Raw genomic sequence first — 24,240 nt, 5'->3', positions numbered from 1 at the left:
ACCACCCTAGTTCCATCTCTTTGTTTCCCCCCGTAGTGAGCTACATTAGTGCAACCCAGCACAACTCATTTTGTAGAAATAGGATTGCAACCAATAAAGTAGGACAGACATGTCCTTCTCATGGAATAAATGATACACCTGTAGCTATAACAATACAAGCAGCTGAACAGAAAGTAAACATTAAAAAATAATAATACAAGACTCTTTGGCACATTTTTAAATAAGAGAAAAACTATGTGGCATACAAAAAATACTTGTCTTTGAGCAGGAAGATTTGGGGTTTCCTGGGGGATATTAGTGTTTCTATTATACATATGGCTTTTATTTCCAGCCACAAGGGAGAGAAAAGGATCGTTCATTTTTAGACTACAAAATTACTGGTATTTAATAATTTTTAAGTGTTTTGCTTTTTAAAAAAAAAAAATTCCAGATGACCCTCGAGACAGACATCAAAAGAAAATCCGAAGCAAAACTCAGAATTTTCTTAATCTTTATGCTGCTGATGGGCTGAGAACTTTGTGCATTGCAAAGAAAGTAAGTGCCTGAAACGTCCTAAATTCATTTGGGGGGGGTGTATCTCACATATATGGGGAGGGGGTTGTTATTTTATACATAACACAGCATGAGGTATTTTCAAACCTACTGAAACCATGGGGTTTTTCATTCGGTGTCTCTGTGCTGGTCTGTGGCCTTTTATGTTCTTTTGATGTGAATGTTCCTCCTCCTTGCCTCCCTCCCTCTTTCTTTCCTTCTTCAACAGGTCCTGAGCAAGGAAGACTATTCCTGCTGGTTGAAAAGTCACATTGAAGCAGAATCTTCCATCGACAACCGGGAAGAGCTGCTGTTCCAGTCAGCCGTGCGGATAGAGACTGATTTGCATCTTCTAGGTAACAGTTAGCAGGAAGGAAAGGAAAGGCGGGTGCCTAGCAATTGAGAGGGTGAATTTGAGGCGCAATCTCTCAGTGGTTGCCATTAATCTCTGGAATTACTTGTAGTCAGGTGGTATATCAGCTGACATGGATGCAGCAAATTCTGGAACACCTGATTGCGCTTTTGATTTTCCTAGTCCCCCTAGTCCCACATAACACAGTCATACCTCGGGTTGCGAACATGATCTATGCGGGAGGCACGTTCGCAACCCGCAGCGTTCGCAACCCACAGTGCCGCGTCTGCACACACGTCTGATGCGATTCAGCGCTTATGTGCAAAGCACAATTTAGCGCTTCTGCACGAGCGCCGAAATCCGGAAGTAACCCGTTCCAGTACTTCCGGGTTTGGCGCAGTCCATTACCCGAAAACACGCAACCCACGGCGTTCGCAACCTAAGGTATGACTGTAAAGGGGGAATTCAAGTGGAGCCCTCACAGTCACGGAACAGCTTTTGAGCCAGTCAAGTGCCTCTGTTAACTCCCTTGACAACCACCTTTCACCTTGTTCCGTAGGATCCAGCAACATGCTTTTTAAGGGTCAATGAGAGCTTCAGGGGGAGAGAGGAACTGCAAAAATCACCTCCTCTTTCTTTTTCTTTTAATTATACTTTGTTAAGTTTAAACATTTTTGACATATACAATCAAAACACAATTTTGTCTTTTATTTTTGTCGACATCCCGCCCCGTTTTCCATGGAGTTGTTGTTTCTCCCCTTCTGCCCTGTCTTCTATCTATTAAATCATAACCACAATATTATATAATTACTTCTGTTGTTCATAGCTCAAATCCTACCTCACAAGTTCATCATACTATAATATTTCTTCACATGGTCCAAAAAAGGCATCCATTCTTCCATAAAACACTCATCATTAGATTCTCTTAATTTTTCCAGTTCTGCATAGTCCTTTGTCTTACTTATCTAGTCTTCTTTGGTGAGGACTCATCCCTTCCTCTTTCCTTACCAGAAGAATCCACTGCAGCGGCAGTCCCTACGGTGGTGTAGGGGTGGCACTGCCGCTCTCCCAGCCCCCGAACGCACACGGTTAAGTGTGTGCGGTTATCTATTTAAAGTCCTGGTTTTATATTTGCTTCCATTTGCTTTGTGTCGTAGGTGCGACGGGCATTGAGGACCGTTTACAGGACGGAGTTCCAGAAACCATTGCAAACCTGCGTAAAGCCGGGCTGCAGATCTGGGTTCTAACTGGAGACAAACAGGAAACAGCCGTTAATATTGCTTATGCCTGCAAGCTGTTGGACCATGACGAAGAAATCATCACCTTGAATGCCGATTCGCCGGTATGGTGACATTGCCGTGCAGTGCTGGGCCTTGTAAATCTAGCAGGCTCTCAGCCTTTCATAGCATGTCTGTCCATGCTGGAGGCTTACTAAACATGTATACCTAGACATTCCTGTGTAATATGTGAGCTACCAAGCCAAGCACAGCCTTCCAGCCATGCGTGGATGCCACCCTGCCCTGGGAAGGCTTGATAAACCTCATTTTTTGCTGCAGTGATTGTCCTCCATCTGGTAAAGGTAAAGGGACCCCTGACCATTAGGTCCAGTTGTGGCCGACTCTGGGGTTGCGGCGCTCATCTCGGTTTACTGGCCGAGGGAGCCGGCGTACATCTTCCGGGACATGTGGCCAGCATGACTAAGCCGCTTCTGGCAAACCAGAGCAGCGCACAGAAACACCGTTTACCTTCCCGCCTATTTATCTACTTGCACTTTGACGTGCTTTCGAACTGCTAGGTTGGCAGGAGCAGGGACTGAGCAACGGGAGCTCACCCCGTTGCGGGGATTCGAACCACCGACCTTCTGATCGGCAAGTCCTAGGCTCTGTGGTGTATACCACAGCAGCACCCGCGTCCCCCCTCCATCTGTTAGGCCACATTAAATGTGTGATCGGCTGTGTTCAGCTTGCAAGTTGTGCAAGCCTGGCCTGGAGGTAAAATGTCCGAAAGGGATGTGCTTGACTTTGAATCACAGAATTATAGAGTTGAAAGGGACCCTGACGGTCATCTAGTCTAACCCACCCAGGACAGATGGCCATCCAACCTCTGCTTAAAAACCTCCCAACAAAGATGACCATTGCATATGGAAGCTCTTCTGCAAAGTTCCAATGCTGTTTTCTTTTTTAATCTTCCATTCTCTCCCCCCCCCCCCCGCCTCCCCTCCTTCTGACTGGCTGTCCTTATTCTGGTGATTTTCATTTATAAGCTGCTTTGGATCACACTGATTTAAAGCAGTTAGGAATTTCTCAGGTAAAGCAAATCGAGATCATGGAGCAAAACCCAGAGCTTGCCTCTTTTTTCTTCTCGCTGTAACTCCACACACTCAACTTATTGTTGTCTTTTATTCTAGGAAATGTGTGCCACATTGCTGGAGCAACACTTGAAGCGCATCGAGTCTAAATGTTCGAACGAAGCGGCTGAAAAACCTACCGGGAACTCGCAAGTGAGGTTCACCCCTCTCTACGTGCCGCCATCAGCCTTGGTGCATCCCAACTTGGGCTTGGTGGTTGACGGAAGGACCTTGGCCTATGCCCTCGAGAAAGGCCTGCAGGACAAATTCCTTTCGCTAGCCAGGAGGTGCCGCTCTGTGCTGTGTTGCCGCTCTACCCCAATTCAGAAGGGGATGGTTGTGAAACTGGTCAGAGACAAACTCAAAACAATGACTTTGGCAATAGGCAAGTACCTTGGCTTTCAGACTGATTAGCAGACACATTTTCTTTCTTTCAGCCAGAGCTATCCCTCTTTCATTTAAAGTGGAGGTGGGGAACATTTTCTAGCGCGAAATGTTTCCTTCCCTTCCTTTCATTTCTTGTGGGCAAACTTCCAGCAGCCACATAGCTTTGGTGGAAGCAAAAACCAGTGGAGAAATGAATGTAATTTTTACAGTAGAAATCGCTTCTTTGTTCAGAGCAGTGCATAAGCTGCTGCTAGCTTTTAGGGCACTTGCGAAGGACAACAAGATATGAAGGAGATGGCAGACAGATTAAAACAGAGAAGGCAGCTTTTGTGGGGAAATGATATTTGCCAATTTGGGGGTCGGCGGGAGGGTGGGTCATACAAAATTGAAATCGATTGCATGAATATTAGACTTTCCTGAGCCATTTTGGTCTCAGGCACCCTCCCCACTTGAGATGGTAGTGCATTTTCCTTTGCTAAGTTCAGAACATGGCAAGAAGCTAGCCCTGTTGTATTGGGGAATCCTGCTGCCCACACTGCTTGGCGGGACACTGGGCGCCTGACCCAAAGTCCTGCCCTTACCATCTCACTGCTTCCTGATCAGGGAAGGATGAAGGAGGAGGGTGGGTGCTTAGCTCCTATCTTGCAGAAGGCAGAGCAGGATGGGGGCCACGTAGGCCTAACAACCCTTCCCCTCCCTCCTTTGCCAAGAGGAATTGGAGTCTTTAACTCCCACCCCTTAGTGTGGGGTCCCAAACTGTGTTTCATTAGACATTTTTGAAAGTGCTTATTCAAGATTCCCTCTCCCTCTCCCAGTCCTCATTTCACACCAGGGTGCTGTTGGCATGTCTCTGTAATTCATCAGGGAGAAACCACAAAAAAGTAAGATTTCCTTGGCAACATTTGGTGCTCTCTCATCAATCTCAGCCTGCCTTTCAGCCTCTGGAACTGAGGAAAACTCTTTTGTTTTTCCACTACTTCACCACCATGTATTACTCGCCGAGTGCGTTAGATCGCTATTCTTGGCACGATCCTGCAGGTTCTGGAAGAAGGCATTTCCCCTCCAGTCTTGTGGGAACGGTTATTCCTTTCGAAGGGTGAAAACTGTGAGGTATTTCTTGTGCATAGATGAGGCATCCCCAGAGCGTTTTCTGCCTGAGGCAAAGGACAAGATGGCGCCCTCCTTCCCATTCCACATACAAAAGCCAACCAGACTGGCAGATAAACCTTATTTCGAAGCTGGCGACTGGGCAGTGCTGTCCACCACACTTAAGAACAGCGGCCTAGATTGGGGGAAAGGCAGTGTAGGATATAGGGCACTCATCCATCTTCCCAACACCTAGACTCTGCCCCCCCCCCCCAGCATCTGCTGCCTGAGGCTCACTCTTCCTAATGGCAGGGCTGGGCCTGAGTGCGTTTGTTTTACAGAACAGGGCAGTGTTTCTAGCTTTGTATAGCCAACTGGCATCTGTTTGCAGCACTGTGACTGAAGCGGGGAGGGCGCCAAGGCTTTCTTTCCGACCAGCTATGCCTCCGATCCCCATAGCATATGTTCAAGGGCCGGCCAAGGTTCTCTGGAAACACCCACTAGCATAAATTGCACTTTGGCTTCAGGAGCAGAGATCTGAAAATTACACAGACTAATGCAATGAGAAACCTGGGTTGTGAGAGAAAGAGCACTATCCTCGCAAATCTAATTGCTTTTGCTTTAGAGAAGAAACAGACAATGGAGATTGTTTTTGCATGCATTTCCCTTCAGCGCTTCTGCCCCCGAAAAAATACCCTTTTAGGTGTATGATTATTGCGGGCAGATAGAGGAGCAATGGTCTGAAGCATGTTTTGCATTATTTTTGAGAAAGATAATGCTATAAGGTCAGCAGCAGTGCTTCAGAACAATGAGAAAAAGGACAAGTCCATCTGCTTTGACAGTCTTATTAAAAGATAAAGCTCGATAGAGCCTGTGGTTGCCTATTATTTCTGGCTTTCTTCTGTCTCCACAATTAGAATCGTCTTTGCTGACCGGCGATTAATTAACGTGTGTATTTATTGCTAGCATTTCCCCCCCACACACACACACACCCCAGCTAAAAAGTCCCCCACAGCTGTTTGGGAGTAAAAGCGAGTAGCCTGAGAGCAACAGCAGGCAGTAAAAGAAGGCAGCCCCTTTTCTTGGGCTTACAATCTAAAAGACATGACATGAAAGGAAAGGGGAATCTGTAAGGAAGAGGAAAACAAGCAAACCCACTAGGAGGGGAAACAGTTCAAGGAGAAGAGAAGCCAAAGGAATCAGTTTCTCAGCAGGGCCTATGGAGCGACCCTGCTTTCCATCTCTCCCTTTACACCAAAGATTTGAATAAACTCACCAATGACTGAGAGATGGTGCATTTTGGGTGACACCAATTTCCCCCCATTTAACCATAGGGTGGAACTGAATATATTGTTCTAGATATAATAATAAACTATACCCCCCACCCAAAAAAACCACTGCTCTTCAGCAGGTTGATCCTATTTTTTTCTATGAAGATGCATCAGATTATCAGAGCCAAACATTGCGCTCTCACAGAACTAACTCAAGGGGACTAGAAACTTGTTCTCTCTTTAAAATAAAATATCAGCATTCTAGGTGCAGTTCTGCATCCATTACTGTATGGTGCACATCAATTTGCAGAACACGCACCTTCCTGATACTACTTCCCATGCGTACTTCCAACTAGACAGGTACTTTACAGGTACGGGTGGCCAAGTGAAAAAAGGACAGGCTCCCTACACATTTTAACAGGTGTGCAAAAGAGGGGATTTCACCATGTGCAGTTTTTCATGCACCACTATTAAAACGTAGGAGTTCAGTTCAGCCGTACTGTTGTTTCCAAGAACTGGGTTCCCTTTCTCATTTGTCTGGCATATTTGCTAAGGAGAACAGGTGTGCTGCTCTGTTTTATACTACTTCATTTGATGGTTATGCATGTAATTAGTGAGGTCCAGTCTGCACAAGCAATTTAGATTGGGCTTTGCAATTAATTCCACAGCAACGTAGCCATTTCACTGCTAAATATGGCCCTGTTCCTTTTTCCTTTTCCCTTGATTTTCCATTGCTTCTTTTGCCACTGGTCATGTCTGCTTCAATTAAAAACAAATGACATCTCTTTCTCCCTCCCTCCCTCCCTCCTCCTCCCCAACCCCAATTGTTACCAGGTGACGGAGCAAACGACGTCAGTATGATCCAAGTAGCTGATGTTGGTGTGGGGATCTCGGGGCCAGAAGGCATGCAGGTACCGTATGCAGACCGAGAAGCCACCCCGGGAAAGAGTCGGGTCCATATGTTTTCCATATGTCCACTTGCATCTCGTTCCCCCATTGTGCTGCAGCAAGACCCTTTGCGACAGCCGCTGCAGATTTCCGAGGTCTCGTGAGCTGCCTGCCCCAAGGTGGGCCAGCTGGGCTTTGCAAAAGTTACTTTAGCAGAGCTTACGTTTGCGCAGCTTCACCTTTCGGCTAAGTTTCCTTTATAAAACTGTAAAACATCTAAAATACTTTAAAAATAGTTCTCTTAATTTTTTCCTCAATTGCCATGTACAGTGGTACCTCTGGATACGAACGGGATCTGTTCCGGAGCCGTGTTCGCATCCAGAGCAGAACGCAATCTGCGTCTGCGCAGGTCACAATTCGCTGCGCATGCGCGTGATGTCATTTTGAGCGTCTGCGCATGCGTGAGCAGCGAAACCCGGAAGTAATGCGTTCCGTTACTTCCGGGTCACTGCGGAGTGTAACCTGAAAATGCTCAACCTGAAGCGACTTTAACCCGAGGTATGACTACCTTGAATGTTCTGTTTTTCCTTAATTACTGCCTTTTGCTCTTGACGTCTGTTCCTGTCTCCTAGAGTCATCATTCAGTACAGTTGTCTTAACTTTGTACAACTAAGAGCACAACCAGATGGCGGTACTTTTGGGGATTGGTAGCACTGCTTTATCACACCTGAGCCCTTAAGTAGAGAGGCGCTTCAGATTCTTGCAGGTGCCCTCCCTCCCGCAAAAGCAAACAGGGGCCACACAATGTAAGAAGCTGTCTGACAGACAGAATGTGAACCTTTTCCCACGGTTGTATTTCTATCATAGAAAGGGCTTGCCCTGTTTCGTTTCTGCCTGCCACGCAACTGTTAAAGGCAGAAGAGACACACTCTCCTCCATTGCTAAGCCTAAGCCATGCAAAGAATTCAGTGCGTAAATAGCAGCAGCAAAAATTAGGAAATGATGTATTAATATACAGTGGAACCTCGGGTTAAGTACTTAATTCGTTCCGGAGGTCCGTTCTTAACCTGAAACTGTTCTTAACCTGAAGCACCACTTTAGCTAATGGGGCCTCCTGCTGCTGCCGCGCCGCCGGAGCACAATTTCTGTTCTCATCCTGAAGCAAAGTTCTTAACCCCAAGTACTATTTCCGGGTTAGTGGAGTCTGTAACCTGAAGCGTATGTAACCCGAGGTGCCACTGTATTCTGAAATGAGAAATACTGAAAATGACCATATAAGGTATAACATTCACTGGCAAGATGAAGTGAGGAGACGCTGGAAATAAACACACACCTCAAGCCTTGATAAGCAACAACAAAAATTCTCTGAGCATGTGCAGTTTTCTGCCTTAAAAACATACTTTATCCACCATTGGGTTTTTTGTTTATTCTCTGCTCTGCCTTGGGCCAACCAGTAACTCCCAGCCTAATCTACCTCACTTGGCTGTTGTGAAGTTCTAAAAGGGATATTAAAATGGCTGCAAAAAAAGAACTTAGTCTTTATATCATAGGCATCAGGTTTTATTTCCTTTAACCACAGAGATGCAATTTTGTTCTGTAAAGGGCCATGTTTTCTCATCCACGAACCTAAAACTAAGAGCTTGTTTATACCTTTTCTTGGAGACTTACCTCACAAGAGAGGCCTCGGATGCCATAAATGCAGAGAAATCTTGAGAAAAGAGCAGCTTTTTCCATCATCTCACTAAATATTTATTTTATCACCAAGTATCGTCTTGGCTTCCATAAGTGCTGGTTTTATGAATGGGAATTATTAAATAGTGGTTTGTGCCACATGCCGTTGTTCCTATGAAATGTGGAAGGAAATTGAGTCTGTCAGGGCGTTCAAATAGCTTTCTCCTCTCCTCTCTCTCTCCCTGATCAGAAATAGACCTAAAGGGGGTGGGGGGGGGAGGGAAATGCAGTCAGGCAATTTTGTGGAAATACTAAAGTAAACACGTTTGCATTTTCAATCCATTATGTAGAAAGATTGAAGAACAGAGAAATGGGAAAACTAACGGACAGTCTTCTAATATTTATAAACAGCAAGTTAAATGTATTGTTCATGGCCAGCCATTCTTGGCCACCCTCTCGATTTGTCAGGCAGATTCCTGGCGCGTTGCTTGGGGTGGCTGGCTGGCTGATGCCAATAGGTGCCGAGGGTCCGAGAAGGACCATTGCTCCAATGTGAACGCCAGCTTTGGGAAACGGATCAGTCATCTTCCCCATCTCCCCCTCCAGTAGGGGTGGGGGGCGATCAGAGTCTGTGAGTGGAATATGACAGAGAGAGGAAAATGGAAGGGATGGAGGATCTGGAAGCATCTTAGAGAGCAGTTAACTCCCCCTGGGGATTTGGTGTGGGGCAGTGAACATAAGAAGTCAGCAGCTGTCTGCCGAGTCTAGCCAGTGGCCTCTCTAGTCCAACATCTGTTCTCCCACTAGCAAGCCAGGTGCCTATGGTTAGCCCAAAAGCAGGAGCTGAGCAGAACAGTGCCCTCCCCTTTTGTGATTCCCAGCAACTGACATTCAGAAGCACGCTGTCCTGACAGTGGAGGCGGAACATGGACATTGTGCCTAGTATTCATTGGTGGCTTTGTCCTCCATGAATTTAACTAAATCTCTTATTGGTGGACATCACTGCCACTTGTGAGGGGCGGATTCCATGGTGTAAGTAGGTGCTCTGGGGTTCTACTGCACTTATGCTTACATAAACACATGTATCCTTACTTCCAGTGAGCCCAGAAATCCCAATGAAATGGGAAGCGCTGCAGAATATATCAAGCAATGAATGTTCCAGCGACATCCACCGTAGCAGTTCTCAGTGGAGTCAGTTGCATAAGAATAAGTCTTTGAGTGATAAGATATTGAAAGATTGACAAATCAGCCTTGGAGCACTTTAGTAAGCTGATCAGAGGACATTTCCTCCCTTTTGTGAATATCTGTGTTCCAGGCATTATTTCAGGGGCATCTGTGGATTTCTGCTTGTTTCCACCTAAAATTGTTTTATATATATATATATATATATATATATATATATATATATATATAATTGTTCAACTAACATCTGCAGAAGGATAATGTCAACTCTTCTTGCCTTGAAGGCTGTGATGGCAAGTGACTTCGCAATCCCAAAGTTCCGGCACTTGGAAAAACTCTTGCTTGTGCATGGCCATTGGTGTTACTCACGACTCGCCAACATGGTGCTGTATTTCTTCTACAAAAACGCAGTAAGTGTGTGTTAGCTTTGTAGCCTGAACATGTTTCCGGATTGTACTTAGGAGTGCCTTTTCACTTATGCCATCTGCTGAGAAAATGGCGACGCTTTTGATTTTTGCTTTGACCTGTTAATCGTGACTCGTGCTTGCAGAACCTTGCATGCAAAACATACAGAAACTTCTTTTGGAGGCAGAATATCGAGCAGAACACAGCACCAAAGCACAATGGCCCTAAACGGCCTCGGTGCAGTATATCTGAAGGAGCGTCTCCACCCCCATCGTTCTACCTGGACACTGAGGTCCAGCACCGAGGGCCTTCTGGCAGTTCCCTCACTGCAAGAAGCCAAGTTGCAGGTAACCAGGCAGAGGCCCTTCTCGGTAGTGGCGCCCGCCCTGTAGAACGCCCTCCCACCAGATGTCAAAGAGAACAACAACTACCAGACTTTTAGAAGGCATCTGAAGGCAGCCCTGTTTAGGGAAGTTTTTCATGTTTGATGTAGTACAGTATTTTAATATATTTTTTGGAAGCCGCCCAGAGTGGCTGGGGAAGCCCAGCCAGTTGGGCGGGGTATAAATAAATTATTATTATTATTATTATTATTATTATTATTATTATTATTATTATTACTACTACTACTACAACATTCTGCCAAAATAGGGGAGGACAGGAGGATGTTACTCCAGTGCTCCAGAATCTATGTTGACTTAACATAGCGGGGATGGGGAACCTATGACCCTCCAGATATTGTTGCACTCCAAGTGCCATCGGCCACAGCCAGAATGGCTGATGGTCAGGAATGATGGGGATTGTAGTCCATCTAATCTTGGAGGACCACAGGTTTCTCCATTCTATCCTAGAGCTTTCTAGGAGCAATTCACTTTGCTGGTTCTGAACTATAGTCACCGAAATGGCTTGGACCCAAGTATATGAGAGATGTGTTCAGTCGCACTCCATATAAGCAGCCCAAATGCTTGTGTTAAGCCAAACTTTGCACAAATCAGCAAACATGCAGGCTCCCGGAAATGAGATTTTGTCCTATGGTTTGCAGCTTGCGGGATGCCTTGAGAGAGGTGAAACACGAGCCAAGGTTTGGACTGGACCCAGACCACGGTTTAGCAAAGCAGCCACAGTATCCTCCATAGGAGCCTGCACATTTCCCTGTCTTGTACTAAGCCATGGTTTGCCATATTGTTAACATGAGAAGGAGGTGCCGTGTTGCTTGTGATGGTGAAGCCTTGAGGAGAACAATCTGTGCATCAGGCAGTCATACAGAGGAACGGTGACGCAGCATGTCTATCAAAAAAGAGGAAGGAGAAGGAGAGATGGAGGAGGAGAGAAAGATCAGGGTTTGGGGATTAGGATCTTGTGATGGGAAATGGGAAGCAGTCGGATTGTGAATTAGTGATGTGGCAGCTGGAGAGAAAAAGTGACAGACAGCATGGGAGACAATGTATTCTCCCGACGCCTCTTGGTGGGCAAGGGGATGTTGTGTACATAGGTATTTATCATCTGCAGGCCTTTCAGGGTAGTAGGTGTTCTCCCTTTCAGAAGCCCAACTCTGTAGCATTCTGTGGAGCAGATGCCATAGTTCCACATTATCCCTTTATTTTAGGAGTTTTCATCTGGCAACACTTGTTAAAATGCAGATGGCTGGCATTTACAGGAATAGCAGACCCTGCTGTATGACAGGAATCGCGTGCCGAAGAATCAGCCTGTGTAAATTTGATAACAAGAATAAGACTTGCTACTTAGGGATAAGTTACGGAGCAGGGTTGGCAGGTTTGAGGCTTGCCTAAATCTCCTCCTCAAGGTCCACCAGCCAGAATCATTTACAGCGTTGCAAGTTAGGGCAATATTCAATAAGCCATCAGACTATAATAGTAAACAGTAAAATTAAATATTAGCAAATAATAATTAATCCGTTTACAGTTGTCAATTATAATAAAGAATTACAATATGATGAAATTCCTGGCCTCTGAGGTTTACCTTTCAAAGAACTGCTCTTAACATAATTCCTGGAATACTGGGGTCACCAAAAGCACTGAGCCTCCAGCAGATTAGGCTGACAGAATGATTTTGCAGGCTCTGTCTCAGCCTGTTCATCACCTGTATGAAGTCCTACAGCCCAGAGAGCAGGTGCCTCTGAAATTTGCACACATTTGGATTTGAGGAAGAGAGGGGGAAAACAATCATGCAGTTCAGTTTTGCATTTATTGTACGAGTTCCTGATACGGTTTGCTCAGAGGCTGCCTATAAATTAAACATAAAGCTTTCAGAATCGTCTTGTCCTGAAGATCCCTCAGAGAGCAATTCAAGTTTCAATAGTTCTTCTTCTTGTTGTTTTTAATGAGAATTCCTAAGGCTGAAAGGCTGAAACAAGTTTGCGTTGGAGTAGCATCTTTGAAGCCAACAGAACTACTCCAGAGAAAATTGTTAAGATGACTGCACTAGTAGTATCTGACCAGGGCAGCCTTTATATTTCTTGCTTGTATAGCCCGCATTGTAAAAATGGAAACACGGCAGATGCACTCACAGAAATGCACATTCGAGATGCCCTGTAATTATAAATTATTTGCAATAAGCATCTCGGAATAATACAAGAGCAGAAGCACTTGTAGCATCAGCAATTTTCTGTAGAAATTGTGCAGCTGGTTTCCTGCACAGGACTGGGGTCGGGTGGGAGTTGCACTGGTCAGAGAACCCCCCCCCCCTTAGTGTGCCAGGCATCCAAACATTGGACATCCAGGCTCCATCTAGTCAAGACCTCCAGGTATAGAGTGGTATATAAATTCAGTAAATAAAACAACAATAAATAATCCATAGAATTTCACCCTCAGCATGTTGGCGTTTATGCATGTGATAAGCCATATGATATTCAGTAGGTTGACCCCCAAGCTTGCTAAAGGGGCAGGGATGGCTGGCATGGTCCTGATCCCCCTTTAAATGTGTGCAACAGAATGGGGGCTTGGGTTCTGAGTTTGCAACCGTTAGGAGCAGTTGTGTTTAGCTGCTCACTCTGAAATCACAAGCCGCCAGCCTCGTGAAAGATCAAAAGCCTGTTGTGGGAACCCGAAGAATAGAAATGCACAGCAACAATTCAAATGTTATAGAGCAGGAGTTGGGGGGGGCCTGTGGCCCTCTGGGTGTCAATTGGACTCCATCTCCCATCAGCCCCAGCTAGTATAGCCAATGGGCAGGGACAACTGGAGTTGTAGTCCTGCAATACCTGGAGGACACCAGGTTTCTCACCCCTGATGTAGAAGGATTTGGGTTCAGATAAGACTTTATCTGGTTCCCAGTTTTCCTGCCCAGTTGATTCGGTGGGGTGAAGTGGAGAGTAGAAATGAGTCTCGGAGGAAGCTTCCCACATGACCATTGCTGGAGGGAGAACTGATTCTAAAAACTTTTGTGTTGTCTTTGAACTCAGTTACCCAAAGCAACCACAAGGATATCTAAAATCAGGTCAGGGTTGGGTGGGAACTGGACAGCTTTTGTGTGATTCGCATGGGAAGTGAGCTTTGCACAACCCCATTGTCGGTCTCTGAACTTCTACACAACCCACACATATGCTGGTTTGGAGAAGCTGGGATGGAAGGCGGGGTGGTTTTAAAGTGCCACTGTTTATTTTTATTTATTTTATTTTATTGCAAATGTAGCAGAACTCAGTGTACTCTTTTGTAATCTTTTCCATTTTGGTTCCTGGGACATCTGCCTGCAGAGTTACCACTTTACGGGGGGGGGGGGGTGAGAAATTATTTTTGCTACCTATATTCATACAGTTTCTCTCCCTCTCTGAGTAGATTAAACTATTGTTAAGCTGGCTCTATTCCTTTTGTTCAAAGAAAGTCCAGGCACAGAGATGGGGCCTCTTTTCTGGCAGCCCAAAAAGAGAGTTAATACATCCAAAAATTATAGAATGATGTTATGCTTGCAAGTCCCGAAGGTTGCATATGGTTAATGTGTGTGTCCCCCCCCCCTTTATTTTCCCCCGTCAAAGATGTTTGTAGCTCTTCTCTTCTGGTTCCAGTTCTACTGCGGGTTTTCCGGGTCTTCGATGATAGATCAGTGGTACCTGATCTTCTTCAACTTGTTATTCTCATCCCTTCCCCAACTGATAGTTGGAGTGCTTGATAAAGACGTACCAGCAGATATCTTAATTGCTGTGCCTCAGCTCTACAAAAGTGGTCAGAACATGGAGGTAAGGGGTGGGCTGGGGGACCTTGCCTTTCCTCTATGACCCTAACATCTCACAGTGGGAGATTGAAACTGGCCGGTCAACCTTCACTAAACATTTAAGTTATAATAAGCGTTGCTAAGGAAGTTTGAAAAATTGCTTGAGCTGTGTAAAGAGCACAGCCTGTCAGAGAGTTCTCTGTATAAAACACTGTGTGACATTTTCCCACAAAAAGCTGTTTGGAGAATACAGGCAAGAGTGAAATATCTTGTGGGTTCCTCTGAAGACGAATCCTAAACAGCCAGATTATGTTGGGATCAAGATGTCGTTTGTAGATTTCAAGAGCAGGAAAGCACAACGTAAAGGCAGGTGAAGAGTCATGAACACCTCATTCCCCAGCCCCAGTACCTATGAAACTTCATCTTTAAAGATAATGAGTTGGATCCAGATTAAGTCAGCTGAACCTTGTTCCCATTGAAATCCGGTTCCCATTGAAATCCGTGGGGCTCATGGCTTGTCTTCCAGTTCACTTAGTCTGGATCCGACACGTCCTTTGGTGAGTTGATATTGTTGTCAGTAACTACAGCCTTGAACAAAAGTAGAGTCATGTTCAGGAACCTGATGGTCAGGCCAGATCAGGAGGCAAGAGGTAAAAAATGTAGCTTCAAAGGTTGTGCATTGTGGGAATATCTGGAGGGCTATGGATGGAAGTGAATATGTTCAAGCTCACCCCATGGCAGGCTGGCTTGGAAAATAAGGTGAATCACTTCCAATAAGATTGGTGGGAGGGGTTACGTCTGAGCCAATCAGACTTTCATCAGTCACCCAGCCTCCCCTAATCCCTCCCCCCCCACTTCCCTTTCAACCCCAGCCAGGGGGCAGAAGAGACAGCATGACTCCTTGTGTGGTGTAGCCACATGATTCTCATGAAGACTCGAAGGCCTTTTCCCTCCCAAGGAGTACAGTAGCTCTTTGAGGGGAATGTTGGGCAGGTTGGAGGCTGAGAATGGATAAGTTTTAAGAAGGGAAAAAGGCTTTTGGGGGTGGGGGCTGATGAGCCAGGTAAGAGGGAAGGTGGATTTTAGGCTCGGTTGGGGATTAAGCTCAGAATTTAATCTGAGGCAGAGAAGAATTGGAGGTCTTGTAATGATCACTTTTTAACTGAAGCCCTCAGAGCTTGTATGTGGGCATGAACTCAGAGACTTTCACAGGTGTCTCTAGATGGACTGACTGGGACAGAAATCCACAACTTGAGCTGCTCTGTGCCTTTTTGCAGTTGATTTTTTAAAAACAGAAAAACATACAAATTGTGTCTTATCGGATTCAAAGCTTTCGCTTCCCCCTTTTTTTTCCATTGCAGGAGTACCAGCCACATATGTTTTGGATGAATATGATTGATGCTCTCTACCAAAGCCTGGTTTGCTTTTTCATCCCATACTTCGTAAGTTACCAGTTGTAGACATGCTGAGGCTCTGTGTGTGTGTTCTCTTGCCCCCTTCCTACCAGCTGCATTCACCATTGCGTGCTGGGAGAGCACATTCTGCCCACATCCCTGGCTTCATTGCATTCCCATGTGCTCAGAAGATGAACTTCTGCAGCAGGGAGTCTGCTGGACTTGTGGAGTTTAAAACTCTTGTTGCCAGCAAGAATACTCACTGAAAAGGGCTTCAGCAAGGGGGTTCTTCAAGTGTATGCCCAGAGACAGAATGCATGTGTGAATGTGGCAAATAACATGTTGTGAGTCATGACTTCGGTCGGGCTCCTTATGGAGCACATCTTTGGTGGCAATCTCAGGCTTGCCTCTGCGTAGCGTGTGAAAATGCCTTGAGCTTTTCAAATGTGTTGTCCTCTTAGTTTGCCGAATTAAGATGACATAATAACAAAGCGTTCAAGGAAGAATGGAGACCATGGATGGACTGTCTATCAAAGCATCACCCATACATGAAGTCACGGGCAGTATTTGAAATTTAAGCAGTGGGTTACTGAAAGAACTAACGATAGTGTCAGGGACTGGGCAGAAGAGTGGTGGAGACCGCCTCCCCATCCTGACCCTTCCAGGGAGGAGGAAGAGGAAGACAGTATAGATTTACAACAGGGGTTTGAGGGAGGTCACAGCTCAGAGGCAGATGAGGGGGGAAGTTGGGAAATCATGGGAGAGCCAGAGCAACACCTGGCTGACATGTTGTCATTAGAAAGCATTCCAGACCCACCATCTCCAAGAACCCGGCAGGCCTTAAAAGTAGGAGAGCAAAGAGCTCAAAGACAGAGGGCACTTAGTGGCACCCATAGAGGAGATGATGAGGATGACGAATGAGGAAGTGGGAGAGAAGGGGGGATGGAGATTCACTCGGAACAATGCCATTATCCAAGAGGCTGGGTTCTATAGCCTCTCTCTGTAAAGTTTGAAATAAAAAAGGACTGTAAGAAACTTTTCCTTGTCTTTATACTTTCCTGAGCAAGCAGCCAGAAGCCGCTGACAGCGTCCTGACAGAAAGTGAAGTTTAGATAATAAAAGCATAAGTGTGGTAAAACAGTTAATAATCATCATCATCGTCAACATCATCATCATCATCTCATCAGGAAAGGAGGGGGAAGAAGAAACTTTTTGCTTTTAAAAAAATACGGTGTATGACGATAAACATTTAGGAATATTTTTGGAGATTTAATAAAATTGACATAGAATGAGCTTTTCAAATACAATGAGCATGTTTATTTGTTGGATGCTTTTAAACAACTAAATTTGTCTAATCCCCATTTTATGTTTTCAGACGTATTATGATTCTGATGTGGACATATTCTCCTGGGGAACTCCAGTCACCACCATCGCTCTCTTCACCATAATATTGCATTTGGCTATTGAAACCAGAACCTGGGTAAGTGGCCTACCCTAGCACAGCATAGCAGTCTGCTCTCTTTGCCTTACCTGTCACTCTTGCTACACATCTTCCAGGGTCTCTCTATTTCGCTGGTTTTATTAGCTGCTCCAACAGAGAGCGGCTTGAGACTGTAGTGTAGCAGTTTTATATGTTCCATTTAAATAACGCTGCATTGAATTTTCCCCTGACTAGAATGCTTTCTGTACATTCACAAGAGGAGAGCAGGTCAGCTGCCAGGTTCTTTCTTGGGGACTTTCTTCTTGACCTTGAGCAAATATTTCTGCATCTCACACAAAACAGGCCCAGTTCAAACAGCTGGCTTATCCAACTGCCATCCTTTTGAGGCATTCAGTTTTACAGGCAGAAAGCATCTTCAGGTAGGGCTGGGAATGACTTCTGCCAGAAACCCTGGAGAGAACCACTATCCAACAGGGGGAGGGGGGCTGACTCAATGTAATGTTTTTTATTTACTTGTTTGTTTGTTTGTTTTTGCAAGATTTACCATATTTTTTGCTCTATAGGATGTACTTTTTCCCCTCGAAAAATTAAGGGGAAATGTGTGTGCGTCCTATGGAGCGAATGCAGGCTCCTTGGCTTCAGCTATAGCAATGCGAAGCCTCCAAAGCGTAGAGGGAGCGCTCCCTCCGCGCTTTGGAGGCTACGCGTTGCTTTCGCTGAAGCCTGGAGAGCAAGAGGGGTCAGTGCGCACCGACCCCTCTCGCTCTCCAGGCTTCAGGGATAGCCACCTGAAGCCTTTGGAGCGCAACAGGAACTCGCGCTGTGTTCCGAAGGCTTCGGGTTCCTTTTGCTGAAGCCGGGAGAGCAAGACTCTCCTGGCTTCAGCAGAGAGGGACAGCTGCGCACCACCCCTTCAGCGAAGCTGGAGGAGAAATGGAAAGGGAGAATTTCTTTTTCTTTTTCTCCTCCTCTAAAACAGGGTGCGTCCTATGGTCAGGTGCGAAAAATAAGGTATACACTGCTTGTTGTAAAGAAACTTCAAAGTGGTTTACGAAAAGGATAAAACAATAAATTAAAAAATATAACCAGTGGAAAAACCGTTTGGAACATTAAAAGAAATAATTAGAATCAACAATAAACTCAAAACTATATTAAAACACAGGTCAGCACTCTGCATATCTGGGTGGACTTGCCTAAATAAGAATGTTTTTAGCAGGTGCCCTACAGGTAAAGGTAAAGGACCCCTGGAAGGTTAAGTCCAGTCAAAGGTGACTCTGGGGTTGCGGCGCTCATCTCGCTTTCAGGCCGAGTGAGCCGGTGTTTATCCACAGACAGCTTTCCGAGTCATGTGGCCAGCATGACTAAACCGCTTCCGACACAACAGAACACAGTGACGGAAACCAGAGTGCACAGAAACTTCATTTACCGTCTCGCCACAGTGGTACCTATTTATCTACTTGCAGTGGCGTGCTTTCGAACTGCTAGGTTGGCAGAAGCTGGGACAGAGCAATGGGAGCTCACTTTGTCACGGGGATTCAAACCATCAACCTTCTGATCGGCAAGCACCTGCCTGGTCAGAGAATCATAGAATTGGAAGGGAACCCAGGGGCCATCTAGTCTGACCCCCTGCAATGATGTCAGCAGGCAAGGAGTTCCAGAGTATGGGAGCTGCCACACTAAAAGATCCATTTCTTAGAGATGCAGAATGAGTACTAAGTGGTGCCTGTAAAAGGCATTCAAAGCAATCAAGTGGGGATACACAGGCTATGGCAATCTTTCATGTGAACCGTTCCCAACTGAACTGGCTTTACGTATATACTAATAGTAACACCTTGAATTTGGCCTGGTAGCAAATAAGCAGCAAATCAGTCCGGGTCTCTGAGAAGAGGTGTTATATCCCGACCGGGTCCTGCCAGCAATTATGCTGCAGCATTCTGCACTCGCTGTAGCTTCCAGATCAAGCCCCACAGAGCACCTCAGTAATTTAATCTTCTAGTAACCAATGCTTGAACTCCTGTTCAGTTGTTAAGGAGAAATAGTGATGATATCAGCATACTTCCTAATGACCGATGTCACTACTTCTTCATTTGCTTTACACAGGCCATATTGATTATTAGAGCTCTCCTTTTACCCCTTTAAGGGTAGATCTCAAACATTTGAGTTTATTGAGCAACACCCAATCTGCTCCGGTTGTGCATATTTATGTGTGTATAAACAAAACAGAATTATCCCAAATGTGGGAAGGAATGAACTATTTTATTATCATCTGATTGTGGTGTGGAATGGGAGGGTAGACAGACAGGGAACCTCTACTGTTCAGTGAGGAAAAATCTTTGTCGCTTGCTAGTATTTGCCTGGCCAAGCCTGAAGCAGCTGTCTAGGTTGTAGTATAAACTTGTCACCGGTATTCCTCCCCTCACACAAACACACCCTCTTGGGTCTTCTTTTATGGTTCGTTCCAATCTTATCTGTTCCTTCCTTCAGTTATTATTTTCCTTCTTCTGGGACTAACTGCCTGTTCATTTTTGAGGGATAAGAACCTTCCAAATGGAGCAGTCATGAAACTCTCTTGCTGCAAGCCATTGGTGTCTAGGACCACAGTTTTGTGTGTTGGTGCTATTTATTCCATTTATGAATCACTTCCCATTAAAACATCCTGAAGCTATTTCAGTGCTGCTACTGCGGCAGCTACATTGCCAGGTAACACATTGCTGGGTTGGAATTAGGAATTGGGAAAACAAATTCCCATCAAGTTTTGCGGAGCTATTGTATATTGTTTACAATCTGTAGTGATACATAGTACAATCAAACCTCGGTTCCCCAACAGAGTCATACGTTTCGGCTCCCGAACGCTGAAAACCCGGAAGTAAATGCTTCCGTTTTCAAACATTTTTTGGAACCTGAACATGCGATGCGGCTTCCGCTAAGTGCAAGAAGCTCTTGCAACCAATGGAAAGCCGTGACTCAGTTTTCAAACATTTCGGAAGCCGGACAGGCTTCCGGAACGGATTAAGTTTGAGAACTGAGGCATCACTGTATCCCCAAGTTCTGTTCCCTGGAACTGTTTCATGAGGATACCATGTTCAATGGTAACAAAAGCCCAGAGATAGATAAAAAAGCAGCTTCAAATTTATAGCTTCCCAACTCCTTTTCACCCTGTATATGTAGGAAACGAATTGCAATCCATGGCTTAGTGTTGCATTCAGAGCAGGAGTTATGGTTTGTTTCATTCCAACAAACCATGATCAGATATAATGCTAAGCCGGGGTGTGTTTCCTCTAAGTCAGGCATAGGCGAACTCAGCCCTCCAGATGTTTTGGGGCTACAACTCCCATTATCCCTGACCACTGGTCCTGTTAGCTAGGGATGATGGGAGTTGTAGTCCCAAAACATCTGGAGGGCCGAGTTTGCCTATGCCTGCTCTAAGCTAGGAGGAGAGGACCAGACACAATTTCCCTGTGTACAGCAAACCATGGTTTATCATGACATGTTAGCGCAGCCATTGTGAAAATCCTTTGCCATGTTGTTTGGCATTCCGGAATTGCACATTAATTTTGAGGATGTTTCTCTTTTTAGACTTGGCTGCATTTGTCATCTTGTGTCTTCAGCGTTGTTTTGTTCTTCATTGTTGCTCTCCTTTACAACGCGTCTTGCCCAATATGTTACCCTCCATCCAATCCCTACTGGACCATGGAAAAGCTGATGGGAGATCCTATGTTTTATCTGACTTGCTTCATAACACCTGCTGTTGCTTTGCTTCCGAGGTAAAGTATTTTCCCCCCTTCTTCTGTATATTTGTTAGTGGACAGACCTCATTTTCATTCTTTTGTGAAGATATTGCTAAGCTGCAGGCATATGCATATGCAGAAATAATCAAAATGTGTCCTAGAGCTGTCAAGCCCAAATGAATCAATAGTTTTGTTTTGTTTTTAGCCGTTGGCCATAACAAATATATGAAATGAATATCAAATAGATCACAGCAAAGCAGATTTGTGAACAGATGAATAAAAACCCTACCTAAATTCACATAACAAAAGACACTATGCGTTAATATGTTTCAAGAGATGTGTGCAGATTCTTATGTACAGTGGTACCTTGGTTCTCGAACTTAATCTGTTCCAGGAGTCCATTCGACTCCTGAAACAGTTAGAAAACCAAGGTGTGGCTTCCAATTGGCTGCAGGAGCTTCCTGCACTCAAGCAGAAGTAGCATTGGCTTCCGAAAAAGGTTCACAAACCGGAATACTTACTTCCGGGTTTGCGGCATTCAGAAGCCGATTCGTTTGACACATAAGTCGTTCGAGAACCAAGGTACCACTGTATAATAGAAATGAACTATGGAGAGAGATTGGGACATGCCCACTGACTCCAATACCGAGAAGGCCCTCTTCCTGGTTCCCTGTAACCTAACAATGAGGGAACTGCCAGAAGGCCCTCGGCACTGGACCTTAGTATCCGGGCTGAACGATGGGGGTGGAGACGCTCCTTCAGGTATACTGGGCTGAGGCCGTTTAGGACTTTAAAGGTCAGTACCAACACTTTGAATTGTGCTTGGAAACATACTGGGAGCCAATGTAGGTCTTTCAGGACCGGTGTAATATGGTCTCGGCGGCCATTCCCAGTCTGGCTGCCGCATTCTGGATTAGATGTAGTTTCCGGGTCACCTTCAAAGCTAGCCCCACGTAGAACACATTGCAGTAGTCCAAGCAGGAGATAACTAGAGCATGTACCACTCTGGCAAGACAGTCCACGGGTAGGACAGCTGCCCTGGATACAGAATTGACCTGCGCCTCCATGGACAGCTGTGAGTCCAGAATGACTCCCAGGCTGCGCACCTGGTCCTTCAGGGGCACAGTTACCCCATTCAGAACCAGGAGTGCATCGAAAAGTGCCCAGCCATTTCTCCCTAGTATTATGATGACAAAGATGGGAACACCAGAAAGTAGTTGATGGAGGAAGGGTCTCACCTTCTCCATTCTCAAAGGAGAAACCTTTCCTCAAATGGCATTCTAGCTGAGCATCCCACCAGCACAGTTCAGACAAAGTGTACTTGGGACAGTGTTCTTTTGGTACATTCTCTTTTCTCAATTCAATGACTTATTTGGTCCTTTGTGGCCCTTTTCATCTCCCTGGCAGGTTCCTGTACAGAACCCTTCAAGGGACTGTGTTTCCCACCCAGCTTCAGCTCGGCCGCCAGCTGTCCAAGATGCCCCCAGATGCTCGCAACCAGCTTTTAAACAGATGGCACACCAAGAAGGAGGCCGGTCCCCACAAATACACTTGTGCTCATTACTCTCCCGAAACCCCGCATTTCCTCATCGGCGACTCGTTAAAAGCCTGTAGCCAAAACAGTCCCTCCAGGTTATCTCAGCAAGGGAAAGAACAGGCTAAACAACCAAAGACCGTACCCACCACGGAGTTAAACCCCCCTGCTCCCCCTCTTGGTGCTCAGCTATATGAGGGGGACGGGTGTTTTCTGTCGGCTCGCAGTCAAGAGGAAACACCTTTGGGTTTTCACAAAGGCACTTCGGAGCTGGAGCCGAACTTAGTAGATGAGACATTCCAAAGGAACTCGACAGCAGACCAGGCGGACTTCAGCTTGTTGAACTGGATCACATCGACTTCATTGTTCAACGGCATTGAGAGAGAACTGCCTTGGTTATCGAGCAGTTTACAAAATGGAAGGTGGGACAGTGCAGCTTCCGGCAGCTGCAGTTCTCAGGACCTCAAAGGCTCAGTGGAGCAGGCCTCAACCTGTTTCCAGGAAGAAGGAGGAAAGGCTTCTGGTGGCTTCTTCCATACAGAACCTCTTGAGTCCACTTGTTTATGACATAGGCATTGTAGCGCATACAGTCGTACCTTGGAAGCTGAACGGAATCTGTTCCGGAAGTCCGTTCAACTTCCAAAAAGTTCAGAAACCAAAGTGCGACTTCTGATTGGCTACAAGAAGCTCCTGCGGCCAATCGGAAACCACAGAAGCCCCATTGGACGTTTGGGTTCCAAAAAACGTTCACAAACCGGAACACTCACTTCCGGGTTTGCAGCAATCAGGAACCAAAACGTCTGAGTATCAAGGTGTTCGGGTTCCAAGTTACGACTGTATTTTCTATTTGCACAAGAGTATATAGTATTGCTCTGTTTCCAATGCTGGAACAGAAAGTCAAGGTACATAGTTTTATTTTGAAAGGATGTTTAAGCACAACATGTTGAAAAGAAAAGCTTTATATAAAAAGAAAAGAATCCATATATGTATTTATTTTTCATCTCATTTTATACAAATGCAATGTGTTTTTTATTTTTATTTGCTTCTCTTCTGTTATGGGCTCCTGTTATGTACCAAGTGGCAGCTGTTGGATTTCTACCAACAAGTGAATGTGGTCACCATTGGTTCAGCCATGCAGGGCAGGGGAAATCCTACACTGACTTAATAAAAATTGGGCATCCCCCATTGAGTTTCTCTGGGGGAGGGAACAAGGGATGTCTGCATGGAACCAAAGAGCTAGGAAATCCATCAGAAACAAAGACCCCGTATGTACGATGTTACACTGCCAAGGACATAGCGATATTGAAAATTTACAGGTGTGGCCCTCCTTCCTCCATTTTTTAAATATTTCAACCATAGCAGTTTATGTATTGTGACAAAATAAGAAATAAATGAAGATCTATGTTGCAAAGATGTTTTCCTCTCTTCTGTCGGTGAAGGTACAGTTCTTTGTTTAAAGTCTGGGCCATTTGCAGTGAGAGTTGGAAGGGACCACAAGAGTCATCTAGTCCAACCCTCTGCAATGCAGGAATATTTTGCTGAACATGGGGCTCAAACCCACAACCCTGAGATTCAGAGTCTCGTGCTCTACCAACTATGACCCTTGAAAGAAGATATAATATGCTAGGGAAATTGTGAGGCTTGTACCAGCTCAAGGCAGCTTACAACATGAAAAAAATTACAAAAAAGTAATAATAAAAAGTACACAACCAAATTGAACTATTTCTGCATTATATTTAAATAAAGATACCAATAAAGTTCTAAAATATACAAAAAAATGTTATCATTAGCAGCAGCAGCCACCCCCAAACCACACCCAACTGTCAGCTGAATGGTGGAGGTTCAGGGTTCAATCC

The 24,240-nt window shown here is 45.3% G+C and overlaps 1 protein-coding gene across 4 annotated transcripts in view; it reads left to right on the top strand.

The window, feature by feature from the left end:
• ATP10A (ATPase phospholipid transporting 10A (putative)) overlaps positions 1-23,795 on the top strand; it is a 148,357-nt gene extending 124,562 nt beyond the window's left edge. For all 4 annotated transcript variants that reach the window (XM_083734165.1, XM_083734163.1, XM_083734164.1 and 1 more), the window contains 11 exons: positions 431-534; positions 761-887; positions 2,041-2,225; positions 3,291-3,615; positions 6,809-6,885; positions 10,000-10,125; positions 14,112-14,312; positions 15,649-15,729; positions 17,057-17,161; positions 20,699-20,886; positions 22,258-23,795. In XM_083734165.1, the coding sequence (XP_083590291.1) occupies positions 431-534; positions 761-887; positions 2,041-2,225; positions 3,291-3,615; positions 6,809-6,885; positions 10,000-10,125; positions 14,112-14,312; positions 15,649-15,729; positions 17,057-17,161; positions 20,699-20,886; positions 22,258-22,951 (2,213 nt within the window). In that variant the 3' untranslated portion in view covers positions 22,952-23,795. The remainder of the gene's footprint in view (positions 1-430; positions 535-760; positions 888-2,040; positions 2,226-3,290; positions 3,616-6,808; positions 6,886-9,999; positions 10,126-14,111; positions 14,313-15,648; positions 15,730-17,056; positions 17,162-20,698; positions 20,887-22,257) is intronic.
• Positions 23,796-24,240: the final 445 nt, after the last annotated feature.

This window comes from Podarcis gaigeae, assembly GCF_964106915.1.
Source record: "Podarcis gaigeae genome assembly, chromosome: 4".
Taxonomy (NCBI): domain Eukaryota; kingdom Metazoa; phylum Chordata; class Lepidosauria; order Squamata; family Lacertidae; genus Podarcis; species Podarcis gaigeae.
Note: the sequence above shows the minus strand (reverse complement) of the source record. Positions and strands in the feature narration are given on the sequence as shown.